Here is a 19,765-nt window from a genome sequence, read left to right as displayed (position 1 = left end):
GGTATACAGAAGAGAGGAGAACCCCAAATGGTGTGTAAAAAATAAAGATTTGGTTTGCAGAGAAATCCATGCCACCCAGACAAAATACATACAGGACACAATACCAGATATCACGTATAAAGAAACAGTAGGAAAAGATTAGGATCTGGTAGCCCAGGCAGACTTCAGCACGGCTGCAAGGCAGAGACACACGCAAACCTGCCAACAACCCTCTGAGCAGCAAAAGGGCGGGCACCCACCCACGCTGCAGATGGAAAGACCTTAGGGCTACCTAAGTCTCACCAACTTGCAGCTACAGAACTCCAGGGCGAGCCTGGTGCAGGCGGCCGCCCCGTCCCCCCCAGCCCCGAACACACAGGGCGCAGGGCGGCCCTGGGCAGGCGCAGCAGTGAATTCACCAGCGGGTGCTGGCAGGGTGCCTCGACACCGGGAATTCAATAGGAACAGCAGGCCGAGGAGAGTGAATAATTCAGACACTCCACTCGCTTACACCATGCCGAGGAAAGGCGAAGCCTGCTCACACTGCCTTCAGCCACCCCGCGCACTCACGTTCGGGCTCGGGACGAGGAGCCGGTGCGGGAGCGGCACATGGGTGGGCAAGGCCCGCGGTGCCGGGAAAGCCGCCGGCTTGGTGAACCGTGCCACGCTGGCAGGAGCCAGCGAGCCCGGCCTGCCCTTGCCACCAGCGGGAGTGGAGCGCCGACGCGCTACACAGCACAGCTTGTTCCCCTCACACACACAGCTCCCTGTGTCCCGTCTGGAAGGAAAAGCCACCGGGAGTGTCATGTGCTCTCCATCAGCCGGGCTCCCAAAGCTTAAAGCAGAAGAGGATGGAGGCTATTCTCTCGCAGCCACTGCTCTGCCCCTGGAAATGCTAGCATTATATTAGTCTAGCAAAAATGGGAAAAGCTGGGGGGAGGGAAAAGGGGGATAAAGCAAGACAATATATAAGTGTTGGGGATATGAAAAATGTTAACCTTCAAAGCGACAGGGTTACTGATTCAACACTGCATCATGCAGGAGAGGAAAAAGCTTTCGGAAAAAATCCTCTGTGCCGGTCAGCAATGTCTAATGATGAGCAGGAGCGCACAGAAACACTGGGGAGAGTCTCCACCTCCTATTTGCAGACTGAGAACAGACAATGATTACAACTAAACACATTCCAGAAACACAATTTCTCCTTGCCACCACTAGGAACAGGAAAACCTCAAGAAGGGCAAAAAGTATCACTGGATTTCTTTCCTCCCCTTCCACAGAGACATCTAATGCTGAAACTGTTCTGCCAGATCGACTTTTGAGGCCAGAAGAGACCTGGCAGATCAGCCCAAAGTTCTAGGTAGTCTCAGTTTTAAAGCATGCCTCTCCAACCACATGCTGCAACACAGCAAAAATGCCTCCAGCACATAATGAGCGTGCTCCCTCCTCCTCCAGCCCAGCAGCCAGCTTTGCCTTGAGACAAGGTACCTCACGTTATCCCACTGGCCAGAACAAAAGCATTCCAAATTGGCCGGGGCATGAACAAACAGCAGTTACAGCAGTAACAGCAGCCGAGGGCAAGACACGGAGCCTCACCCTGTACCAAGCAGCTGATAACAGCACTAAATCAGTCTTCGCCACGAGGAGCTCTCCCCATCCTTTCTGCTCTCAAGAACTTTCCAACCAACTGATTCAGGACCAAATACTTCACACAGTGGCCAGCAGTGCCAGCTGTACTTCCCAGGCATCGCGCTACAACTCAGGGACACGCTCAAGCAAACAGCACTGTACAGGGCTAAGCAGATGGAGGTAGATTGGGTCCACTGTGTTCAGCAGGAGCCTCGAGGGGAAAAAAAAAAAAAATCTCATTTGATACCTATTCCTTTTCCTGCACAGCAGACGGACAGGGCAAGGCATCTTAAACACAGATGTCTGTCCCATTACAGATCTCTCTGGGGCCTGCTAGGACTTATCCTGTAGTTCAGCAAAGAAAGAATCCCAAGCAGAACACAAAGCCCTACGTAAATCCTCGCAAGCCTGGGCTCCAGAAGCAGCTCCTTTATCTTCCCTGCATTTTTTATTATCTTTTTAAATTTTTTTGGCACTCTGCTGACTGCCACAAAGGTAATGTTTGGAATGTACAAATCTGTGCCAAAAACTGTGCAGAGAGAAAACCTTACAACTGTATTTTAGCTGAATACAAACTTAGTTCACAGTCTATTTAGGTCAAGCCTTTTGACCTTCAGATCTTACTGTACAAACACCTGCAAACCAGTAGCTCTTCCTTTGTAAAACAGAGGTGGGATGAGAGAAGGGAGAAGAGTATGAAGTCCCTCTCAGTCTAAATTCCTCATTCCCTTTTACAAACAGGAATTACTGCATCATTAGATTTAGTGGCAGTACTTAAAATCAAATCAGATTCGGCAAGAGGAGAATAAAGCTATCAACTCCTGACATTTGCAACTTCAAGTATATTAGACCAGCTCCTCTATTTATATTTAGTACACCAGTAAAGAAAGCAGCAGTCTCTAATTAAACAGACACAGCATAATCTTGACTGAGGGAATCAAATGCACCAGAAACCTTCCCCTTCCTGGTGCCACAGCTCCCTGGGAAGCCAGGCTCCCACACGCAGCGGAAACCATCCCAGTGAGTGAGTCAGCGCAGCTATCCCAACGGGGCATGATCCAGAGGGCCGTTGGAAACAGCTGCTGGGAGATCAATTGAAAGAGATAAATAAATTCAGACAAGGTCCCAATTTTGCCTGCTCCAAGAGGATTGTTTTATTCTTCTCACTTTGTCTGGGCCACAAGCCTCCCTCATGCCTCCAGGGACTTGTCTCCCCATTGAAGGGGGCAACAGACATCATTTTAGCTTCACTGACACCATCAGGGACTCTAGAAGCCAAAAGAAACTTATGTGATGTGCCTCTTGCTGTCCGAAGAGAATCTCCTGGAAGAGCTCCTATGCAGCAAAGTCTCAGTCCATTTCCTAGCACGAGAGAAAGCAGCACAAATTGGAGGGGACAGAGGGTTGCAATTTGGGAGTGCAGGACTCTGTCAGACACTGTCAATCAGTTTGGGATATCACTAAGATTTACAGAAGCTGCAGACTTATAGCTCTCACCTACTTTCCCAACTCAAATCTTTCAAGGAATTTACTGATTTCCCACAAGCTCCTCACTATAAAATGGTCCCCATTTTTCTCATGTTTGCACTGGGCACAAACAGTGCTGGCACTACTTGGGCACATGCTGCCCAAATTCAGAGAATAAAGATGAAAGATGCAAATTCCCTTTAGCTGTAAATTTACTATGAGAAGCAGTTTTCTTAACTGATCCTTCTCACTCCAAGAAAACTGGAGCTATTTTATATCATGACCTTTGACCTACAGGAAACAGCAAAGTAAGAGCCGAAAAGGAATATTCACAGAGAGAAAACAGCAGGAAAGGGACCAGATGAGTATCTTCAACATGCATAAAGTTTTCCAGATCCCTGTTTCAGTTTCTGGGCCAGCTGAGAGTCACTGAGCAGCAATGCACTGCACCCAGCTGCAAACATGCATCTCAACCTCGAGATTCCCCTTCACAATAAAAGGAAGGGTGGGAATCTCTCCGTGAGACTGCCCAGGAGGTGGAAACACGGCATATTTGGCCAAACCTCATTACAGGGCATCTCCGGTCTTTCTCTCCTCTGCTGCTTGCTCACTGTGACAGCCAACTTATCCGTCACACAATTCATCAGCATGCAGTCGCCTGTCCCCCCCTGCCCACACTCTCCCCGTACGCTCCCCAGCATGCAGCAGTAATTGCCTTTCCTATTAGCCCACAGCGACAACAGCTGCCATGGCAACTAGCAATGATTTTAATAAGTTGGGTCTGTTTTCAAGGGCAGCACACGCGTGCCGGCACATGAGCACGTTGCGGACGCGCGCCAAGGGAAAGGAGGACCTGCCGTCAAATACAAAGACAGAGCTGGAAACACAGTTGGATCAGAGAAACCGTGGATGAGCAAATGTTTATCGCCCTCCTCTGTGGGAGGAGCGGACAACCACTCACTCCTAAAGCAGTATGGATGTGAGAGAGGTTGGCAGTGGCATGGTGGTACTAAACACGCAAAGGGCTCTCCTTGCCGGAGCTACAGATGCTGCCCAGGTGACAGAAGTGATGTGCAGCTGCACTCTGGATACATCGTGCCACATCAACGCACACGCTGCTACTGTTGGCACTGCTGAGATGGGCACTGCCAGCACTGGACAGCACCTTCCCTCTCAAAAGGACAGCAGAGGCAACACACCCACCATAGTGGAGTCAGCTGGATTTAGTGATAAATTCTTCTCTTTGGCGTTACTCATTTTCTATGAGATCATGAAAAAGAAATTCTGAGCCAAATGGAGAGCAGAGGGAAAGGATCACTTCTTTCAGAATCTACTGACCCCCCAGACCACCTTAGACTTGAAGAAAGGTTTCACACCATGCACCCCAACACAGGGAGTCACTACACAGGGGCTGTACCTACTGTAAATACCCCTCGGACACAAGCATTTGGTGGCCCAGAGCAAAGGGGTGTTATCAGTCAGACCAGGCTACACCAGGTGGTCTAATGCTGTTTAACCCAGAAGTACTAATACAACATTTGCAAGTCATAAATTTAATACTACTGATTTTTTTTTCAGAAGCCTTTTGAAGGTTTAGCTTAATCAGCTGTCCATCATCCACTCATCAGCTGCTACAAAGGGACACTTCCTGCTATGCAAACTGCACCAGTATCTGTAAACACATAAAAAAGTTGGAGCAAACAGACAAGAAAAGCAAGCATGGCATGGTGAAGCCCAGAATTCCAAACCAGCTGCAAGGCTAAGCACATAGTATCATACCAATCTCACAAGCTATGCAGACTCATGGGAGAGGTCATTAAAAAAAAGATAAATCTGTACAGTCATACCATGTATTTTGCACAAGCCTAAAGAAAATATTAAACATGTAACAACAGGATGCAGATCCATATATGTAATAAATTTTAACTGAATTCTGGAGCTAGGGAAAGATGCTGTAAAATCCTGCAAACTCCCTCCTGCTAACACAGCAAACTGATGAAGCACAAGACAGGAGTAGTGCACAGCTCACCAAGCCCCAAGGACCCTCCTTTAGATGGAGGGGGCAGCATTAAAGCAAGGAGATCACCTAGTTCAAACTAGGGGAAAAAGATGGCCCACTGAACCCAGTGCTCCAAGATTTCTGCTCCTTCACAGGTGACCCGGTGGAGTTGTTTCATTCTTCTGTGCATTACCTCACACACTTTTCTTCCTAGCATGAATACCGTGCAATTAGGATTTAAGAAGGGCTCAAATCCAGGATAACGAAGGCTAGGCTAAAAAATACAGGGATATTTAACCGCTAAAAACAAAGGATTAAATCAATGAACAGGAACCAAGAGATCTGTTTTGATTCCTGTAATGCTATCTGCCTTGAACAAACTCTGTGGATACATTAGTCTCCGGCTAGCCCGTACATGAAAAAAAAAAAAAAAACCTTCACGTTACCTAGTGACTGACCCACACTGGAAGCCGTGGGGAAAAAAAAGACTTCTGGGAACCTACACTATTCCCTTAGTCTGACACCTGAGCTGTGCCTGTGAATCCCTCCCCCAAGCAGCAACACTACTTCATTTTGCTGTACATCCTCCCTTTCCAAGCAGCACATGAAAATGATGCTTCATCCTTGCCAGATTCATTGCTGCCCAGGGGGTTAAATACAGCAGCAATGAATTGACTGGTCTTGTTAATTTAATTCAGCTACATGGGAAATCTGTAAACAGAAGTAGAAGCCATGACAATACTATCAGAGGGCTCTGAACACAGCCTTGAATAATTTGCTTTTGGTTATCACTGCTAAACCACTCAAGGAAGAAAAAAATTTTCCTACTGGACATTTTACATTTTTATACCTCTTCCAGGTAAGAAGAAAGTTTCCTACAGGCAACATCACTTTTTCTACCCTGTCAATTAGCTTCACACATAACATACTGAACTAGCATTGATTAGACCCGCTTCCAGCAACTCCAACCCAGGGCTAATTTAACAGAGGTAAAAGCCCCCCTTGAGTAACCAGGGAAGGCAGGACCACCTGCTCTGGCTCCATGAGGATGGAACAGCCTTTGGAAGATGAGTGATACCACATCCCATCCTCCCTTCCCACTGCAATCTTATTTGCTCCTGTTCAAACACAGCCTGTACAAAATTAATGGTTATTTTTTCTAGCAACTTCATGAAGATAGTTGTCTCCATGAGGAGCACTCAGCAATAGCCATCTACAAATAAGCACATCATTCTGAGAGTGAAGTTAGTCATCCAACAGCCTCCACACCCCAGGAAAATCCATACAAGACAGAAAAATATTACCTAGGAAGTAAAGTTGGGAAGTGACCTATTAAGAAGTTCTCCACTATTTAATGTGACTGTATTCATCATCAGAAATCCTGCCCAGGAAGTCAGAGGCAGGGGAAGCCTTACAATGGTAGGAATTAACCCATGGAAGAGGAAAAATGCCACATGTTTACTCCTGCCCAAAGTGCCCAGAGATTTCAGGACTGTCTTTAAAATCCTATTCTAAAAACAAAAGTGAAAATCACAAGTTGCAGAACCAACCAGATAGATCTACAGACCTCAGTATCTTAATTGCAAATTCCCAACAATTCAGGCATCAAGAAACTGGTGAGCCAGGAGAATGGACATAAAATTTGTATTTCAGACTAACCTTGAGGATCAGGTCAACTACACGAGGCAAACAGAGCCCTTGATACTACTGTGCCAGCAGGGCTGGTCAGTCTATCCAGTGTACTGCATCTTCTCCAGAACACATGCATCATCTCCTTATCAAGCATGAAATCGAAGAGAAGCTACCTCACAGAACACCTTACAATAGATATCTGAGCCCAAGCATAGAGATTTTATGCTTATTTAAAGACAGACTTCACAAAGCAGCTTGCTAACACCTTGTCAGCAACAGTGACTAGCTGAAACCAGGCATCTTGGAAAATTTCAGTGCACACGGGAGTCAAACACACCCACCTCCTGCTACACCTCCCAAGGAGTAAGGAACAGGCACTACTTCAGGAAGACTGTCACCACATTCACGTTGCAGCCAGAGGGTTCCTCATTCTGAGGGAACAGGACCATTCTCCCGAATTTGCCTGCAAATTCCACACCAACAACTACTAAAACCCAACAGAAACAAGAACACTTACCAGAGGATGAAGCAGACCTAGTGAATCACTATCCATTCCCCAGCTACATGTTAAAACATGCAGACTGGCTAATCTTTTCCCTGTACATAGAGATGCCTCAGAGGTTTTGATGCCAGCATGAGAAGGAAGGAGAACCAGACCACCAAAAGTGAAAAATAGAGGCTGGTTCAGAAAGGATGTAACAAATACAGTAAGGATAAACAAATGCTGTATCAAATGCCACACTGCAAAGCAACCCAGTATCCCTATCAAAACTTCAGTGGAGCTGTCAAACCCTGCCCCACAAAGCTACCAAGCCTATGAGCTACTTCCACCATAAATGTCTGCAGTAATCTGAGTTCCAAAAATGAAACAAACACCATGCTCAAAAAAAAATCCAATGCAAAAACTATCTTCCTGTTTTCACTAGAAAGGTCATGCCTATTTAAGGAAACCTTCCCAAGCAACATGGACATGCTCCATCTACATCCATCAACTAAGAGTCCAGACATAAGTGAAATCATTCATCAAAAAATTCCCGGCCCTTAAAGGAATCATGGTCGAAGCTGCAAATCCAACCCATGCTCCTCCTGGTATGCCAAGCAGTTACAAATACCTGATCACTCAAGATGAAAACATCAACCCATAGCAGAGGAGGAATTCTTACTCAACCCTTTAAGCAATTAATAACAGAAGGAAAACAAACACACACAAAGTTTCATTGCACTTTCATCTATTCTAGTCAACACCTTCCCCAAGGGAAGCATCCCCAGGAGAACCTATGCACTGATCTGGCTGAAACAGATACACTCAGTTCTCAGCCCTACGGACACACAGATTTCAAGACAGAATATGAAGCACCAAGAATTCTTAATGGTGCTAATTTGTGATTAATCAACAGAGAAAAGTTATTTTTCTGAATCTGCAGTATTTGACCACATGATGTTCCCGTTAAAAGCCAGAAGAGATCAGGCAAGATGATGAAATGCAGCCAGCCTCTTCTGGAAGGATGTAATCAGTGGACAGAAGCACACACAAAAAACAGACCTAATTACAAGCATAATTTCAATTTCCTGGCAAAGTCACATACAGACATATATATATAGACACGTTTATCAGATGGTCAGACAATACAGACTCAAATACCAGTCTCAGCCTCATTCACCACATCCAAGTCCATCACAACAGTCCTGACAGGTCAGAAGTGAGCACTGAAAGAAGGGATGGACAGATGGTGTCATGGGTTTGGCTGGGATAGAGTTAATTTTCTTCACAGTAGCTGGTATGGGGTTGTGTTTTGGATATGTGCTGGAAGCAGTGTTGATAATTCGGGGATGTTTTAGTTACTGCTAAGCAGTGCTTACACAGAGTCAAGGCCTTTTCTGCTTCACCCCAATCCACCAGCAAGGAGGCTGGGGGTGCACAGTAAATTGGGAGGGGGCAGAGCTAGGACAGCTGACCCCAAATGACACAAAGGATATTCCATACCACATGGTGTCATGGTCAGCATATAAAGCTGGGGGAAGAAGGAGGAAGGGAGGACATTTGGAGGGATGAAGTTTGTCTTCCCAAGTCACCATTACATATAATAAAGCTCTGCTGTCCTGGGATGGCTGAACACCCATAGGACATGGTGAAATCATTCCTTGTTTTGCTTTCCTTGCATGTTTGGCTTTTGCTTTACCTGTTAAACTGTCTTTATCTCAACCCACAAGTTTTTTCACTTTTAGTCTTCTGATTCTCTCCCTCTTCCCAGTGAGGAGGAGTGAATGAGTGGCTGCATGAGGCTCAGCTGCCAGTTAGGATTAAACCATGACAGATGGAAACACTACAAAGGGTTAGTTCCACTGTAACTCTTTATTTGATGATCAAAATCCACAATTAGTCCATTTCTTTTTACATTCCCCTTCTCTGAACCATTCTCTGGTCCATGGTTGACATCTAACCATCACACAGACAGCACTGTTCACAAAAGCCATTATCACCTCCTGCTGAATCCATTCCACCATGGCATTGCAGAGGATGGTATTGCCTCCTGTCCGTGACTGTGACCTCTCAGCCCAGCCCTCACAACACTTGGCATGTAGACCACCACTCTTAGGGAAATCTAACTAGCCCGGGAAGTCAGAATCTTCCAAGTGCTTAGGTACACAGGTCATATAGGAAAAAAAGCTGTTAAATGCAGCTGGTGACATCAGCGGATGTCAGGTCTCCACTAGATTCACGTGAGCATTGGAGAGGACTCCAACCTCATCTCCTCCTGTCACTTCAAGGCAACAAGAATTCCCAGAACACATGCAGAGGCACAAACAATGTATTGCCAGATTGCCCCTTATCTCCTCTTTTCAAAAAGCAACTGGATTGATTTGCAGCCCTAATGTGTCACAAAGTGTCCTCAGCAAAACATGCCTCTCTCTCCTCCTGGATAGTCCAAGTGACCACACTGAGACCTGGGTACCCAAGAAGGGAGAGAGTTGCAGGTCCCACATGGCAGCCAGCGCAGGAGCAGGTCAGGAGCCAGTTCCTGCCCTTCCTGTCCACACAGCAGCTCTCTGATTGCTAACAGACAGAAACATGCTTTTAACTCAAAAGGCAATGTAGCTACATTCTCTCCTAGAATAGCAACTGCAAAAGTCAAGGCCTGTGGATTAAAAAATAGCAGCTACAGCTACCCATGCAACTTGCACTGTTTCCTCATGTGCAGGGATGTTACAACAAATCAGGATTATATGCTATTTTTTCCTGATTCCCACTGCATTCAAGCCTAGGAAGTGCTGTGTTCTGATCAGGAGAAACAGCTGCAGAAACCAAAAGGTACGTGGTTTTGTAGTTTAAGACAAACAATATTCATTCTACTTGAAAAGTTAGATTTCAAACCTCATTTTCCAAGTGAAGTTTAACTACAATGATGACCAAGTTACTTAATTCAAGCTTTTCTGCTGTTTCTTAAGATGAAGACAACATCACTTTATATCTGCCCAACGTGACACACTTAAGGATCATCCTGTGGAAGCAGTGGCATTCACATATAGAGTGGATGTTGTGGAGAGTCATAGATCAAGGATTTAAATATCACCAAAACCCCATCAACTACAGTAAAAAATACAAATCAAAAATAAACCAGGTTATAAGTGTCAATCAGATTTTTGCAAAACTGGTCTTATAACCAGTACGACAATTCCCCATTTCTACAATAAGACAGAATATACCTTTTCTACATCTCAGAAAAACTAAAAAATAAGCTTATCAGTATCTCTGAAGCACGGTGGTGAGTACCATAGAAGAGACCATTAAAAATTAATAGTTGTGTTTTCAGTGCAAAGTTTAGATTATCTGCAGTAAATTCAGTTTGGGGTCATACGTGAGATGAAAAAGAAGAAATGAAATATTGGATAGCTCTCGGTCCAAAACCTGACCTCACACCCATTTTAACTGGTTACAAAATTCCCATTAGATTTAATAGTGCTCAGTGAGCACTATCCAATTGCTACACTTGCGGAGATGAAGTCATTTCTAAAAACATAAAAGGTACAGCCACATAATTATGACCTCACACGATGCCTTCTTGCCACATTCTCCTGCTGGGCACTTGCTGGGCATGAACTCCGACCCCTACCATGCGGATGCCCCATGTATCAAGTCTCCCCAGTTGCAGCCTGCTGCAGCACAGGTTCTCACTCTGGCATGTTCTCTGTCTCGTTTGCATTGAGGACACAGCACCCAGCACCTTCAGACCACAGAAGGTCAAACCCCAACCCCCACAGCACCACCGTAGCGTAACACACCTCTTCCAAAAACTGGAGCATTGAGAGCATTCTGCATTTTCACATGCTTCAACTTCTGCTCCTGGACAAAACAAACAGCAGGATGGGCAGGAACTTCAGAAGCCAACTGGATTCTCCTGCAGGCTGCCCAAGACACATTCAGATCCACTACTGCAAAACAGCAGCAGTGTTGCAAACGCTTTATTGCCACAGTTTCCTCCACAATCTGAATCATTCCTAAGGCCAACATAACACAAACTCCTGCTTCCCACTCCTGTACATGCCACCAGTCCCAGGACATCTGCCCATATCACACTGCCAGCTCCCCTTTCCTTCAGTATGCCCCATGGTTCCATCTGCTGCAGCAACACCACAGCCTAGACTTCCTTCCATGAATGAACCTTTTGGATCTCCTCAGGCTGTATGGCTGGTCCCACTAATGGAAGTAAAAGCAGCATCACTCAGAGAGAGCAGTCTTTAATCCCAGGAACAACCCCACGTCACTCCAAAGCTGAGCTTCAAGAACAGGCAAGGCAAAGTACCTACAAAATACACTCCCTCCTGGTCCAGCTTCACTTCAACGCCACACAGGGCTTTTAACATGAAACAAGGATAGGAAAGAGGCCTCTGACGGACCTGCTTTCCAGGACAGAAGAGTACAAAGGGTAATGGAGAAGCCATTCCTTGCACTTCCCCTCACTTCTTCCCACAAGAAGGAAGCAAAGCCACAGAACAGAATAAAACCAAAAAGACAGGCAGAGATGGCTCAGAAGCACGATCCCACAGAAACTCCTTGGAGAGTCACGCTTGGCTCCTCTGCCTGCAGATCTGGGAACACAGAAAGAAGGCACCCAGCCCCTCAGCAGTTCAGAGTCCAGCCTTCCCCCTGCCTCGCTGCCTGAGGTCAGTGAGCAGGCTGGAAGAAAGGCGACCTTCCCGCCCCTATCCGGGTAAGGGAACGGCAACCACAAGCAGCAAATTATAGCACTAGGATCCCAGCTACAGCCTCCCGTCAGCCCACGCAGCACTAAATCAAGGCTTTTTAGTGATGCTTTGGTGGGATTTTCTTCCTGGGCATCACCTCCAACGGTGATAACCACCCCAAGTGTCTGCAAGGATCTCCTACAGAAATAGCAGTGGGAAAGCTATACAGAAAGCCTCCGTTGAAAGAGCACAATGCTCTTGTTCCTTGAAGAAACCTGAGCTGGATCCAGATCCCAAGACCTCAAAGGCCTCTGGGGAGCATATTTTGATATTTGCAGCACACAGAATGCCACATAAAGTTGCTTCTTTAGTCTCTTTATTAAAGGAAATTTAGCTACGTACAGCCAGAGGGTAAAAAGTGCTGACACGCTGAGGTTTTTTTCCCCCCCTTAAATGATGCAGCTTCTTCCCCATCTCTATGCTAATACTTGCATTATTGCTGAGGCAATTACGAGCAGGCAAAACCCAAGAAAGTCATACAAAAAAAAAAATCAACAATTGCTTCTAGCCCATGCTCTTTGAAGCAAGCATCCAATCTTTCTGCACAACAAACTCTCCTAAGACAAAGGCAAGCACAAGCAACAGCCTCGTGAAAGCACAGCCCCTTCCAAAAACATGCCAGAGTGAATCCCACTGTCCTATCCAAGTAAAAGATCTCATTACCTCTTTTCTAATCGGTATGAATTACAAGTACACTCTGCCCACACTCCAAAGGTTAGGAGGTGGCAATGGTATAGCTGATTGAACACCAATGTCGCACTAAGTGAGCTGACAGAACCTGCCAAAATTTCCTGCTCTGCCCGAGCAGATGCTGGATCCAGCTCAAGTTCAGCTGATGCCCCTCATTAAACAATGGAGCTTTTGTGTACAACCTTTCCTTCTTTGTGGCCACTTAAATACATCATATCACTGCTAAGGAGTTAAAGACCCATTTCCTTCAGAACAGCAAGAGAACTGATAGGGGTGGTTTCGGTAGATGCCGTATGTATGTGCGACAAGCCAAACAAGAGAGACACTGGAACGGTTCACAAACACCCTGGAAATCTTCCAGAGCTGAGAACGAAGGTTAGAAACCTAGAAAACTATGTCGGGTCTTTCTCAGCAAAGGTTTTCTGCAGGAAAGGTGCCCTGGCACAGCCCAGCAGGACAGCTCAGCAGAGCCCTGACAGGGAATGCTGTGGGGTCAGGACAGTGGCGTGGACCAGGACTGGTGAGGACTGTTTCATACAGCCCCTGTCATCGTAGATTTGGCTCCTACAAACACCTCTAACTCAACCTAGAAAAAAGGAGGTGCGCTGAGGAAAGTGAAGCAGAAGGAGGGGGAAGCATGCTGGGGAAAATACACACACATCTTTCAAACTGAATTTACAAGATTGCTGGCAAAATTAAATTTATTGGAGAGCAAAGGGAGTTAAGGCCCAAAATGCAGCCAAGCAGCTCTAATCCCTAAACATCGGGATTATCTCATGACAGCTACACTCAGGCGTCCACTCAATACCACTGTAAAATGTAGATCAACAGAATGCTTCAATGAACTGGAACTCGTTACCTCTAATTGCTTCTCTCACTTCTCTTCTGGATGTTCCTCTGATCCCTCAGCCACCACATTTCAGAAGCAAACACACACACACACACACACACACACACAGAGAGAAGGTCAAGTAATATCAGAGATGGGCAAATTAAATAAGAGGTTTCCAGACATCCAAAACATCTGCCCTTCTCTTTCACTTCATACAAAAACCAAGGTTTACTGCACGCCAAGAGACAAGTCAGCAGCACAGTGATAGGTTTTGAAACATCATCATCTACTGATGTGATCCCTAGCATTTTCCAAAGGGGCAGAGGTTCCTGTGCAGCCAACCAAATGCTGCTAACGACAGGCTTTATTTTTCCAAGCTAACAGGGGTATGTCCTTCAGCAGCAGTTTCCAGGGGGTCACAGACCACACACAGAATCCAGTCCAGATTCGTCTTGACTTCAATTTGGCTTCCCTACCACTAGTGCAAATGAAGCAGTTAATTTTTTTTATTTCATTTTACTGCTGCCTCCTTTGCATCTCGTGTGTTCTGGTACTCCTACTCCCACAAGCCTCACGCAGCAGAGCTGCTGAAAGCTCTCAGCACAGTCAGGAAACTCTCAGCAGAGTCACAATAAAGCATGAAGCCAGCACAGCAACACGGCTGCTAAACCTTCAGTGAGCAGCACTTCTTTGAGACAACCTTGAAAACAGAGACGCAAACCCCCAATGCAGAAGGGCAAAGCGGGAGCCCTGCTTGCTACATCACTGGAAGGAAAAGCCGACAGAGGGTATTTCACAGGATGTGCCTGGAGCTGCTCCAAACTCGGCTAGGTGGGCAACCTTTCCAACAGGCAAAGGAGAGGCCTGGGCTTCCTGCAAAATATCAGAGCACTCATGTTTCTAAACGGGAATTCTGAAAAGGAAAAATAAAAAGCATATGTCTACAGCTGGTACACATATGCAGAAGGAAACCATCTCCAGTAGAGCCAGACCTCTGTTCGGCTTCCAACCTCACAACTGCGGCCATCACCTTTAAACAGAAACCTCTGGAATCTACAGAGAAATAACGAGAGAGCCTGGAGGAGTACTAAAGCATCCAGAATACTTCACTTGGGTTTTCCATTTTCCTGAGTAGGGTAAGAAAAGAGCCAACATTAAAGCATTCTCAACAACTCTAAAATCCCAACTTTCAGTCTGTTTGCCAAAGGTTTTCTTTGAACTGGAGATTTTTTAAGTGTTCCCAGACTGTGTCAGGTCTAACTCATAACACACAAATATTTAAAAAAAAAAAGGACAAAAGCAAACAGAGAAACAACAACACACTTAGAGGTGATTCATTATGTCTCAACACATCAGCAATAGTCTGTGGAAAGCATCCTAGGAAACCTCATCCTGGATCCAAGGCAGGGGTCAGCTTCTAAAGGTTGGAACTTCCTTTCTTTTCGGTAGTATCTTGTATCCCCTGCATTGCTCTGCATCTCTTTACAAAGACAGCCATGCCATGAATAATAAGAGGGAGGAAAAAGCTAACCTGATTACACAGCTTTTCCACCATTTACTGGAACTAGATGTTCTCTTCTGTAGGATTTAAAAATACAGACTTCCATAGGATCCCTCACAGCAGAAAAGCTCTTATACACTGGCCCCTTCTTGATTACAATCCCAATCAGCCCTCTTACTTATGAACTCAAACCTGTCTTAGGAAATTATCAGCAGACTGATTTCTTGCTGTCCTCTGGAGCACCACAAACAGGCCACAATTTGAATGAGGACACTGGTGGCTGTCATGAAGCACAAGCCATGTTCCTGCTCCCCCCTTTCTGTGGCATACTGCAGTTCAAGGTTTCCAGTCATTATGGTGGAATGAGCTGGGCTGGTAGAGGGTTTTACAGACCATCTTCTGGCTCACAGCAGGAGGAGATACCGTGGACTTTCTTGCGGAGGAAAGACTTATCGTCTATTACATCATTATTTAGTCACAGGGGACTGATCTCAACACCACCAGTCATCTTTATGAACCCTATGCAGACATGGCTGAATGACAACACAAAGTCTCCACTCATCGCTGCCACTAAAGGTTTACGTGGCCTGGGTGAGGCACAGACCACAGCTGCACTGTCTGCCCCGAGCAGTTGGCCATGCTCATGGCTGCAGAACAGTAACTCTCCCAAATACTCAGGGATGCTGAGCACAAAAGTCATTCATGAAAGAGGAACAAGGACCAGTTCTGTTCACACCTTGCATATAATTCCACCCATATATTACCCCCAGGTATAAACTAACCAGTCTAGACCCCATAAAAAAGTTAAATCAAAATTCAGCTTGGGCACTGAAGGAGGAGTTGATTAACTCATTCAACCAAGCAAAGTAAGGGGAAGATATTTTAGTAACTTTCTTCAGCAGTGTAAGATGTCTGATACACCTCTAGCACTTAGAAGAAGAATACAAAAACAGCACCCTGGAATAGAAAAACAGGACCCTTGACTGCAGCTCTAAAGAGAAAGGGACACTTTCTAGCTAGCCACAACATTTCTCATCTTTCATCGTGCGAGGAACAGAGGAGGAGAGAGATTATTGCAAGGGTACTTTCTCTTCCATCTGTGGAGCAGTCAGTCTCTTTTAACAAGCAGCAAATACAGCTGCATCAACAACTGCATTTCAGTGCAGTATATAACTTTTTTTTTTCCTTTCCTCTGTTAGGCATTATTTTTACTCAGATCAGCAAGCTGATCCAAATGACCCAACCATCCAAGCCAGCAAAGAGCACAAACTAGTCACTAGCTAGTATTTATACAGTTAAAAAGCAGCAGCACCTTTGGGGCACTTCACTTCCAAAGCTTACAAACCTATCCAAATACTTCCGGGAGACATTCCTGGCTGGCGGCGTTTGATTTTTGCCACTTATGAAACAGAGGGAGCTAAAAACCAGCAATTTCTGATGGACCTTTTCCTCCCACGCCATGATTAACTGAAATATGTCCCAGAAGCAGATAGCAGCCATGATCCGATTTGTCCCAATCCCAACTCAAGCAGCTTTACACCACCCTCCTAACAAGATCAGCACTGGCCAAACACCATTTATCCGGCCTGATCAAAGATGGATTAGATAATGAAACCCTAACTGCATAAGCTGTCTGAGCATGCTGGCCTGAGACAGCAGAAAACAAGAAGCCCAGTAAATATAAGGGCTGTTTTAAGCTTTTAGACACCCTTTCCCCCAAGGTCTTAATAACTAGCTACTATCTTATCTTCCTGTAGGCTAGTTTTGATACTTCATATTAATAGGACCCAAAAAAAGCTATGAGTTTTAGAGTTACATTAGTAATTTCTACAGCTAAATGATTTATTTCAGCATTACAAGCCGTGTTCATATCCTGAACCATTGGTAGGTACAGGTCATGCAAAGAAGAAATGGTGGTAGGCACAGCACTCCATGATTCCCTGCTATCAGCCCAGAGACCTGAGGTCACCAAGTTTACACAGCAACAGCCTGTGGCTCTTGGAACAGGAAGTAGAAAATTGACAGGATCTCCAGGAAAAACAAGGTACGACAGTTGCTGGTGTTATTTCCAGCTTCCAGAAAGCCTCTAGTACATATGGGGGGGAGAAAGAAAAATCAAAGAATAGGCTCTTTATTCCTCTTGTAAGCATTACATACAGCTAAACATAGAGGATTTACTAAAAAGAACCCGTTATTCTAAAATAAGATACTCCAAAAGAAGACACTATCTGAACCAAAATCCTTGTAAAAGGCAATCTTGTGTTTTGACTTCTAGGTTAAAAGACACTGAATTTCCCAAACATTGGAGAACACTTTTTTCCTACCTCTGATACTATTTGTAAGTTTAGCTTCAAATTTGGTACTTCTTGCTTACAAACATGAAAAGATTCTCCAAATATATAAGCCACACGCTTTAACAGTAAAAAAAGTCAAGACAAACTTCTGGACATAGAATGGTTTGGGTTGAAAAGGACCTTAAAGATCATCTAGTTCCAAATAACAGTATGTATTTGTGCACACACACACACACATATATATATATGTTCATTTTTGTATTTTATATTGAAAAGATTGAAAAATCTTTTCCATGTATATACATATGGAAATATTAAAATTATGCTATAAATGCCAAATAAGTACAATATGGGTGTCCTAATCTGAAGAACAGTTATACTGACTATAGACATAATTAAAAATCAGACCCTACTAATAGCCCATCACCTAATTTCTCCACTGTTTGTCACCATTTGATACAGAAATAAACCCCAACTTTCCACTAATTAATTCCACAATTAATCCCTAGTATCATTAACACCAGCATTACACACTGCTGCACACACGCACTGTCGTAGCCTCGTGGCTGAATGCTGCAACCTTACTAACTTGCACTGTTCATTGGATAGACAACAAAACACTCTTCCATGTAAACATAAAGGGGAGTCTTTTATCTGTACAGAAATTGTACTCATTTGCAATTAAAAAAAAAAATTCAGACTTTTGCTAAACCAGTCCAAGTCCCTTCCCAGGCAATTTTCAGTTGATTTACCACTAGTTTACATGAACACCAACCAGTTTAACCACTAACTGCAGGTAAACTGGTGCATCTCCTGTGGTTACACAGGACTTCTGTCTCAGTTCAACTCTGTAAAGCTGGAAGAATTTCATGTCACCGTGTTTGCGCACTCATTCATAACTCCTAGTTAGACTCAACTCCTTCGAGGCTGAGCATCTTTCTCCTTGCAACTGTACACATTGTCTGAGTCATACTTGACACCTACGTGTGGGAGAACACACTACTCCAAGGGATAAAAGAGTGCAGCACGATTTTTGCCAGCCCTTGGGGAGCACAAGCGGCAGCACTTGGGTGCGAAGCTCTAGCACACATTCAGGCCGCACCACCACACTGGGAAAAACACGATGTTGTGGTGTGCAGAGACCACCGTGAAAGGCTGAACATCAGATAGAACCACAAACAAAACTCCCCTGCTGCAAGCCGTTTAAAAAATAAATAAATCTTGAGCATGAAAACTGCGGGCAGCCTGTGAAGCAAAAAGGGAAGAGTATTGGCCAGCATTCGGTATCTTGATGAGAAGCACAGTGGAGAACAGGATGCTCCCCTTGGAAACTACCAGCAGCGCTTACCAGCCCAAGAAAAGGTGAGAGGAGAAACAAGTTGAGATGAATAAATCACTCCACTTACAAAGAGCTCTCATATACTCGTCACGAGAGACAGAAGCAGAAAAGGCCAGTGCAACTGCCATAATAAAACAACCCTCCACAACACCCAGACAAAGGGAGGCAGAAATACCTTGCCAGCATCATCCCACAAACACAAAAGCCAATGCACCTGGAACGAGCGATGTTTTGGGGCCGATCAAACCGCGCTGGCAGAAGACAAACAGGAACGTGAGATCCCGAACCAAGCTGGAAGACGCCCCACTACTCCTCTTCTCCCCCTTCCCAGGCAGTACCTGGGATTGCTCCTGGTGCCGCGCGAGCCCCAGGGCGGCGCGGGTGAACCCCGCTGGCCCCGGAGCGCCGCCGGTGCCCCGCGCCCGGCCCCGCACCGCGGCCTCCCCGGGCTGCACCGCGGTGCCCGGAGCGCCGGACCCGGCGGCGGCTCCCGCGGGCCCCGCGCCGCCGCCCCACGTGCCGGGCTGTGCCCCCGGAGCCGCCCGGCTCGGCCCGGGAAACGCGGGGGGAGCCCGGGGGAGCCCCGCTCGCCCCGCTGCCGACGGGAAAGGGCCGCACGCCCGAGCGCAACGCGCCGAATCCCGCAAACCGAAATTAAACGCGGCCCGGCCCGGCCGAGCCCCCGGGAAGGGAGAGCCGGGGACGGCCCGGCCCTGCCCGCTACCTGCATGCCGCCGCCGTCGGCCTCCGCCTCCGTCCGCAGCCGCTTGCTGTGGCCGCCCTCGGCGCCGTCCCCGCCGGGCATGGGCTGCTCCAGCTCCGGCTCTCGCTTCACGCCGCGGGCGGACCCCGCGCCGCCGCCGGCCAGGAGCTGCGGCTGTGGCTGCTGCTGCTGCTGCGGGGGCTGGCCGCCCTCCGCCATCCGCGCCGCCGGAGCCCCGGCCGCCCCCCGCCGCGATCGCCCCGCTCTGTCACCGCGGCGCCCGGCGCTGCCGGAGGAGCAGGAGCGGCACAAGGAGGAGGGGGAGGGCGGCGAGCCCCGCGCCGCGACCGGAGCAGCAGCGGGAGCGCCGGGCTCCGACCCACCGGAGCGCCTCGGTCACGGGCTCGGCGGCGGCTGGGGAGGGGCCGGAGCCCCTCGGCAATCTCCGGAAAGGCCGCC

General features: G+C 46.6%; 1 protein-coding gene across 5 annotated transcripts in view; it reads right to left on the bottom strand.

The window, feature by feature from the left end:
• Positions 1–19,525, bottom strand: part of RBFOX2 (RNA binding protein, fox-1 homolog 2) — a 173,671-nt gene extending 154,146 nt beyond the window's left edge. For all 5 annotated transcript variants that reach the window (XR_001876191.1, XM_017823353.1, XM_017823352.1 and 2 more), the window contains exon 1: positions 19,328–19,525. Coding sequence is in view for 4 of the 5 variants with exons in the window: in XM_017823353.1 (XP_017678842.1) it covers positions 19,328–19,525 (198 nt within the window). In the remaining variant the exon portion in view is untranslated. The remainder of the gene's footprint in view (positions 1–19,327) is intronic.
• Between the last annotated feature and the right edge of the window lie 240 nt (positions 19,526–19,765).

The sequence above is a fragment of the Lepidothrix coronata genome, unplaced genomic scaffold (assembly GCF_001604755.1).
Source record: "Lepidothrix coronata isolate B3197 unplaced genomic scaffold, Lepidothrix_coronata-1.0 Scaffold102, whole genome shotgun sequence".
Classification (NCBI taxonomy): domain Eukaryota; kingdom Metazoa; phylum Chordata; class Aves; order Passeriformes; family Pipridae; genus Lepidothrix; species Lepidothrix coronata.
Note: the sequence above shows the minus strand (reverse complement) of the source record. Positions and strands in the feature narration are given on the sequence as shown.